Below are 8,111 nucleotides of genomic sequence, written 5' to 3'. Positions count from 1 at the left end.
GGAAAGCATCGGGCCTTAAATATCCGATACAGGAAGCAACATATCCTCGGCAGATACCGAGGCACGGCTGTAAACTCTTCGTTCTAACTGCATAACAGTCAAGTTTGATATAGACTCATGCGTCGAATGTCCATGGGTTCTTCAGCGCACGTTCACTGACCGAAAAATACTCCTGGTAGATTCTGAGTACTCTCACCAGTCCTCTCTCTATATTCGCACGTGTCAGATATCCTGTTTCCTATGCTACGGTTTCGCAGGTCGCAATAGCAGTGGCCTAATGGCCCAAAGGAATAGGTACAGACTTGAGCGCAATCGGCCAGTAATTCATTTTGCAACCGAGCAAGATAAGCATACATAAGCTTGGCTGATACAATTGCCACTGAGACCTTGCTCTTATAGAATATTGTACACATATGAACAAGCTTAAGACTCACCATCTCAAGAGCTTAATGATTACCACTACCTATTAGCCAGACAGAATATGATACAATTAGGGCTCTGAAAACGTAACCGAATCAATCCAGGCTTCAGAGCCTGCATTACACATAAACCCAATATTAAGAGCCAAACCACCCTGATCGATCTGGCTCTGAGTATACGTACATGTATACGATATTTCTTGCCACTGATTGATAGTCCCCGGCTGCGTACCCATCGCCGCAACAACAAGGTTTCGCCGTCCAGCGAATAACCCTGCACTTCCATAAGCACAACCCAGCACCGCCAGGGTGCATCCATTTCCAGGGCGCACCCACGCGGAAGCTGGATATCCAACCCCAGCTTGAGGAGGCGACGAAAACACCTGGGTGATGTAGCTTGTTGATCCGCCAGCGGGGGAGAAGCTCATACGTGCAGAGCTTCTGCCATCGTGCTTGATGTTGGTGTCGAGGGATAGTGAGACGAGATTAGGCTGGGTGACGGTCCAAGGTTCTAGAGTGTCGTCGAATGAAAGATTTGTGACGGTGGGAGGACCAGCTGCGTCTGTAGTGGTTGTGGTTGTGACTTCAGAAGTTGTTGTACTCTCAACAGTGGTGGGGATTAGCTCTGTAGTTGAGATGGATGCTGTAGCAGCGGATTCTTGTGATGAGGTTGATATCTCGGTACTACTCTCGATGACAGTGGAGCTAATCTCAACGACTGAAGAAGTTTTCATGGTAGTAGAAGTGGCGTCTTCCGTAACTGTAGATATCCCGGTACTACTCTCGACAACAGTAGAACTTAGTTCCGTAGCTGAAGTTACTGAGATTGCAGTAGTATATGAGCCTTCTGTAGCGGTCGATTTCTCAACACAATCAGAAGTCAGTTCTTTGGTTGAAGAAACCTCCGGAATCGAAATAGCAGCAGTGGTAGTAGTGGCGTATCCTATGATAGTTGATATTTCAGTGCTGCTGTCGATAACAGTAGAGCTTAGTTCCGAAGCTGAAGTTGTTGAAAGTGCAATAGTAGCAGAGTCCTCTGTAGCAGTAGATTCCTCCGAACTACTTTCAGTCATCTCGGAACTCGTCTCTCTGGTTAAAGAGGTCTCGGTAGTTAAAACAGCCAAAGTGGTAGTGGCATCTGAGATAGTTGATGTCTCTGTGGTACTATCTATGATAGTAGAGCTTGGTTCTACTGTCAAAATAGTTGAACCCGCAGTAGTTGTAGCGTCTTCTGTTGCAGTGGTTGGCTCCACGTTGCTCTCGAAGATTGAAGACGCCACAGCTATACTTGAGGAGGTCACCGTAGTCGAGGCAATAGTTGCAGTAGTATCCCTTGACATAGTTGAAGTCTCACTCTCTGACTGGTCGGTAGTAAAGATCAAGTAGCCATCAGAGGAAACGTTGGTCGTTGAGAGGATAGGTTCGGCTGTACTGGTCGCCTTGGCGGAAGAAGACGTGATTTCAATTGTAGTCAGTATATCAGTCGTCCTGGCTCTCGGCTTACATGGACCGGCCTCAGAGCCTGCCAGTAAGAGCGCTGCTATAAAAGCAGTCATGATGGTCTTGGCGCTCATTTTCAACAGCATTGACGGTGAAGAATAACAAACAGAAACAAGGAAAAGAGTGAACAACAAGATATAGGACGGAAATAACTCCTATTTATTATTTACATAAAGAAAAATAAGCTTACTCGCTTGAAGAGCGTTCAGATCATATCATGCTGAGATTTTGCTCCGTAGGTGTTGGACTATTGGCAATAGTGTCAGCTTGGCAACAATAAAAGCATCACTTTCAAGGCGGTAAGCCAGGAGAAGATTCAGCTGCCAATCTTTAGTTTAATTAATATTAGCTCGCTTATATCAACAGAGTCAACTTGTTAGCATACTTAAAAGTCTCCGAAAAAGAATATTCTACCAGCGTTAGCTAAGCTTGTATCTCACTTTAACATCTAATGTCAAACTCCAAAGCCGGAATGATTCCAGAGACACTTCTCTGACCCCACAAAGACTCTAGAGTATCTCTTCCACACAACGCAGATTCAAATTGACCATTATTGATTGATTGATACTTAAAGCTTATGACGCCTCGGCGAGACATATCAAGCCACCACACTGAAAAATCCCATTTAACTTTAGCTTTTAGAAGGCAATATCCACATAGCCTCAACAAAGATAAGCCTCCTAGGGGAGGAAAGAAAACTCAGGACCTTAACCTTAAATAAATAAAATCTTTAGGTAAATTTAGCCTAAGCTTAGGGGACTCTTTACTTAGTTTATTTTGACACCCTAAATCAAGGTTTGGTGTTTTCTTGCCGCCCGAGGGCCTCTTAATTAAAAGCAGAATAATATACTTTTGTGATGACTCAATCAGTAACCTTGTTGACAGCTGCTGGAGGTATACAAATTGACCATTATCGATTTTTATTTATACCATAGGCTGTCTTAACGTGCCCTGTTAGGAAGTATTTCACGGTTAAACGGGATTCTAAAGTCAGCGCATGGTAACGAGCAAGAGGATGTTCAGAACCGAATCATAATTACAAACTTTATAGTTCCCTGTTGAGCCGGTTCGCGACATGAGGGGATGCCGTAAAGACAGTAATAGTTGTAGTTATTGTAACTGTGATTTCGCTAAAACTATAAAAATGGACGGATTCAGTTGATCAGCAAAGAGTTGAGTGAGATTGAGCAAGGACAGTGTGATTTTGTGTCCCTATACTAGCAGTTGACGAAACATTCAAATTCCTAGAATTAAGATTGTGTTGAGATATCGATACGGGACCCTTCCTATGAAGCTGAAATGTCATATACGGTCCTGAAATTTCCCCACCGAGACATTCCCTTCTGTGCCATGAGTCTGAGGCGTTATGTCTGCTCAGAAGTTCATGCATAGATTTATTGTCCGCGAACACTGCTAACGCGAATTGACCGTAGAAAGTCTCACGTATACATCAAAGGTATCACAGAACAGCCAGCAAGTCTTCCCAGAATTGTTAGTTCATTAATAACTTTTCATTATATGATTCTATATAACCCAACCCAATTTATACAATTCATCATCATATCGCATTAATTTATTTGAGCTTGAGGACAGCCTTGCCAAAGTTCTTGCCCTGGAGCATACCAATGAGGCCCTCAGCGGCGTTATCGATACCCTCAGTGACGTGAAGCTTGGCCTTTACACTGCCGTCGGCAAGCCAATTCTGGAGGTTCTCCTGGTGCTCCTTGTAGTAAGCAGGGCCGAATGCAGTGTTGCCGACGAGGAAACCCTCCATCTTGACCTGCTTGGCGATGAGGTTGATAAGACCCTTGGTACCTTGGCGCTGGTCGGCGGGGGTGTTGTACTCGGAGATCTGAAATTGATTAGTTATGCGATATTGAAAAGAAAAAGGGAGAAAAGAGTTAACTTACCAGACCGCAGACGGGGATTCGGCCACCGACGTTGATGTTGTCGAGAGCAGCCTCGAGGTGATCACCGCCGACGTTCTCGAAGTTAATATCGATACCGTTGGGGGCGAGACGGGGAAGAGCGTCCTTAGGGCTCTCCTTCTTATAGTTGAAACCAGCATCGAAACCAAGCTCCTTGGTGATGAAGTCAAGCTTGGCATCATCACCAACAGAACCAATAACAGTGAGACCCTCACGCTTGGCAATCTGGCCAACGATCTGACCAACAGCACCAGCAGCAGAGCTAATAAAGATAGTCTCGCCCTTCTTAGGCTTACCAATCTGGTGAAGACCAGACCAGGCGGTGAGACCAGGCATGCCCAGAGGACCGAGGAAAAGTCCAAGGTCAAGGTTGTGAGGGTTCTGGACCTTTCTCAAGTTGACCTTGGGAAGGGTGTCCTTGTCGACGCGGACGTACTCGGCGATGGGGAGGAAGCCGGTGACGAGATCGCCCTCGGAGAAGTCAGAGGTGTCGCTCTTGATGATCTTGCCAAGGGTGCCGTTGACGATGGGGTCGTTGATCTCGAAGGCGGGGGCGTATGACTTGACTGATGTGTCGCGCATCTTTCCGCGCAGGTAGGGATCGAAAGAGGCATATTGAAGCTCGACGATGACACCGCCCTGGGGAGCAGAGTCGATATCGACGGGGCGGTCCTCAATGACGAGATGCTCGCCGGCGACGGGGAGACCAGTCGGGATCTTTTTGTAAACGAGAGTCTTGTTCTGTGTCATTTTGGCGGTACGTGATGTGTGTGGTGTGAGAGGGGTATGAGATGAGATGAAGTGTATGAGATGAGATGAGAGTGAAGGGTATATAAGATGAAAGACGAAGATATGATAGAATATGAGGAATAAACGACGTCACTGCAACTTTTATAAGACACGGTGCATCAAGTACCGAAGCCACGTCAAAGTGGCGCTGGGCATTATACCGAGGCTCGTCGCAGGCTTGATTTGTAAGGGAGGAAACAGCATTGAGAATTTCTTGGACAACTAAAACGTCACAGCGCGGGAATGGTCCACATACACGGTGATGTTTCCCGAAGCGGTAATGACCTCATGGATGATGGTTGAATCACATCACGCAATCTCTCAGTGACAGCTTGAAACAAGGTGTGTTTATGTTACATGCCGAGGTTTACTATGTATGAGTAAGCCAATGCAGTAAGATTCTTATTGCTTCTCGATAATATGTAGATTCTGATATGAGAAACGGGAGCGGGGTGCAGGCTCAGCAGTGGATTGCTCGGATAATTAGCTGAGAATGGATTTGATGCGCTCTACTCCGTACCTCGGTCGGCGTCTCCGTTTCTTTTGGTTGGTCGTAGAATCAAACCGTAGAATTCTTTACATGCTTCTAGCGCTGTCTATCATTTATTTTCTGCATTAACGCCGAGTGCTTTCCGGTCTGTTCGTTTTCCTTCAACGTTATTTAAAAAAAAATGGAGAGACGTGAAAAGTCTAAGACTGCTGAGTAATGAAGCAAGAGTCATGCCAAGCGTCAAACCTGCAAACCCACGAGTCAAGTCATGGTGGCGACCTTCTACGTGGCAGTAAACTCTAACAATTTCTCACCAACCAATCTAATACCGTATCAACACTGCCGAGCCTCACAGACAATTCTGTTTTCGTGATAGCTTCAATCAAGCCATGTACTTACCCTAAAGCATTTCACGCATCAAAGTATAACCGAACCCCGAAAGCTTATTCCTCTTCTCCTCTCTGTTTTCACAATCACATCACCCCACCAGATAACCTGCGATAAACCTCCTCCCCCGCTGGCAGCCCTGAGAAAAACCACCATGACTCGGAAGTCAACCAGGCAGGGTGCGATTGAACCATGCAAGGAAACTACAGGAAGATCCAGCCGGCTCCGAGAGACGACGCCGATGAGATCGACCGCAAGTTCCGCGTGGCCAAACGCAAGCGCCAGCATGTCAGGATAGCCTGTAATCCCTGCCGCGAAAAGAAACGCGCCGTGAGTCTCATCACCGACTCAACAATCCCATGGTCACTAATAGAGAAATGGAAAAAAGTGTAATGGTATTGAACCGACCTGTGATCAGTGTCAAACTCGCAGTCTGGCGTGTATCTACCGCATACCACCCAAGACAGTTGACTCAACAATCAAGATTCAGAAACAGCTTGATACCCTGCAGCACAGCTTTAATCACTACGCGGACATCGTAGACCAGCTCAAGACACTACCTGAAACAGATGCGCTCAAGCTTCTGCAGAGGCTGAGATCCCCGGCGGATGTGAATGGGGCTTTTGCGTCGTTGCAGGGGAGTGTACATACCAGGATGCGACTGTCGAATCACAGGACGGCACAGGCTATACTGCCGACTACGAATTCAAGGCTCGAGTTTGAGCTCACAGCGTTGCATGGCATTGTCTACCCGACGCTGGTGCCGATTGATATTACGTCTCTGGGGATATCGCCTCTGGAAAAACCGGCGCTTCCTGTGGCGCGGACGGAGAGTTTGATGCAGAAGATATCACCAGCGAGTCCTGTTGTACTTTCGTCGGATAGAAGCCGTCAGCTTTGCGATAGTCGGCTGGAGGAGATTGATATTTCGTACTGGACGAAAGTTCCGATCAGCAATGAAACTGCTGCGGCGATGATCTCGTTATTTCTGGAGACGGATCAGACGATCGTGGGGTTTGTTGATGCCGATCTATTCGTCGAGAGTCTTGTGGAGCGAACTCCCCATTTCTGCTCTACGTTCCTAGTCAGCGCGATGTTATACGTTGCTTGTGTGAGTGCAGTGGTTTCTTCTTTTTCTTGTATTTATCAAACACGTACTGACTCAGTATGGGCGACAGCATGCATATACAGCCTTCGATCTGGAATCCGTAGCCGTTGGCCGTCTCTGCTTCCAAGAAACGGAAAGGCTGTTTCGCGCTGAGGGCTCCTTCGACGACATCATCACCCTAGCAGCCATCAACACCTTCAGCCTCGCCTGTCGCTTCCACGGACACGAGATGCTAGCTCAGGAACTGGTTGCTTCTGCTCGCCACATGGGGAAGAGGCTGGGCCTGTACGGCGTCCCGCTGGATAGTCCGTCGTCGCTGGCGTTCCAGGAGTTGCCTGATGACTTGGTCCGGATGACTGCACATGTTGCCTGGGGCACTTACAACTGGTTAACGTAAGTGAGTCGCCAAAAATGGTTCATTCGCATTTTTTCTGAGAGTTTTTTCAACACAGGATTCATGTTCTGTTTTTTCACGATGAGAGTATAGCGATACCGCCTGCTCTACCAGTACCTGGACATGAGCGACATGATGACATGTGGCCTCAGCATCCGCTGCCAGAATACATGGGCTCCTCGTTCACCAAGCTGTGCGAGTACTTCACGGTGATCCAGGAGGTAGCCGTGGTATATTCCATAGGGGACGGGAAACCTGTCGTTGACCATGTCCCCATTGCTTTCGCAGAAGCCAAATACCAGAAAATCCTAGCCTGGGCGGATTCTCTCGGTAAAGGAATGGCATGGGATCAGAACAGCCAAGAGCACGTCATGCTATTCCAGTGAGTCCACAAACTCTCCTCGAGGTATTCTGCTGACTCGATACTTTAGCATGTGGTTCCACTGCGCAGTCCTGGATATCTTTCGCCCCTTCGCCCACGGCCGCCACAAAAACTATACCCTCAAATCCTTCTCCTCCCAAGACAGCACCCCGAAAACCATCTTCTCCGCCTCCCTGAACCAGCTAAAACGGCTCGCCCTACTCTACCGCACGCAGCAAATGCCCAACAGCTACATGCCCTACATCAACATATCCCTAATCCACATCGCCAACACAATCTGTAGGGAAACAAACGACCCCACGGCCAAGTTTTACTTTCTCCTGTGCATACGCTACTGGCAGCACTTGTACGTAGGATATCCCATATTCGGGGGGATAGCACAGGCGTTCCTGACAATGGCGATAAATAACGGGTTGATCACGAACAGAGAGGCCAAGAGGCTGATGGCGGAGGTTAAGGCGCAGGGGGGGCATCATGATGAAGGGATCTCGACGAGTTTGATTGTGGATTTTGACTTGGCCATGACGAATAGGGACGAGGCCGATGTCCAGGCTGTTGCGCAGAAGTTTGAGGAGGTGGCGCTGTTTGATGAGTTTGCGGTGTACAAGAAGGAGGATTAGACGGGCGTTGGATTGAGGAGTGTCTTAGGAGTTATTATACCCTTGCATAGCTTGTCTTGTTTACATTATCGGTTATGGGACCAGGCATAGAATA

General features: G+C 47.6%; 3 protein-coding genes across 3 annotated transcripts; 1 reads left to right on the top strand and 2 right to left on the bottom strand.

Moving 5' to 3' along the window:
- Positions 1–490: 490 nt before the first annotated feature.
- On the bottom strand, positions 491–1,975 carry FTJAE_6943 (uncharacterized protein; the record flags this gene model as incomplete). The annotated part of the gene is made up of 1 exon (XM_037353608.1): positions 491–1,975. One exon carries the CDS (start codon positions 1,973–1,975, stop codon positions 491–493), a length of 1,485 nt encoding a protein of 494 aa, XP_037205890.1.
- Positions 1,976–3,492: 1,517 nt separating this feature from the next.
- FTJAE_6942 (endo-polygalacturonase 6) lies at positions 3,493–4,597 on the bottom strand (the record flags this gene model as incomplete). Its single annotated transcript, XM_037353607.1, has 2 exons — positions 3,493–3,771; positions 3,830–4,597. 2 exons carry the CDS (start codon positions 4,595–4,597, stop codon positions 3,493–3,495), a joined length of 1,047 nt encoding a protein of 348 aa, XP_037205889.1.
- A 1,108-nt stretch (positions 4,598–5,705) lies between these two features.
- Positions 5,706–8,017, top strand: FTJAE_6941 (conidial development fluffy; the record flags this gene model as incomplete). Its single annotated transcript, XM_037353606.1, has 5 exons — positions 5,706–5,843; positions 5,932–6,624; positions 6,680–7,014; positions 7,074–7,397; positions 7,447–8,017. The coding sequence occupies 5 exons, from the start codon at positions 5,706–5,708 to the stop codon at positions 8,015–8,017; spliced, it is 2,061 nt and encodes a 686-aa protein (XP_037205888.1).
- Between the last annotated feature and the right edge of the window lie 94 nt (positions 8,018–8,111).

Source organism: Fusarium tjaetaba, assembly GCF_013396195.1.
Source record: "Fusarium tjaetaba strain NRRL 66243 chromosome Unknown NRRL66243_c0000138, whole genome shotgun sequence".
Taxonomy (NCBI): Eukaryota; Fungi; Ascomycota; class Sordariomycetes; order Hypocreales; family Nectriaceae; genus Fusarium; species Fusarium tjaetaba.
The sequence above is the reverse complement of the archived record's forward strand: the minus strand, read 5'-3'. Positions and strand labels throughout refer to the sequence as shown.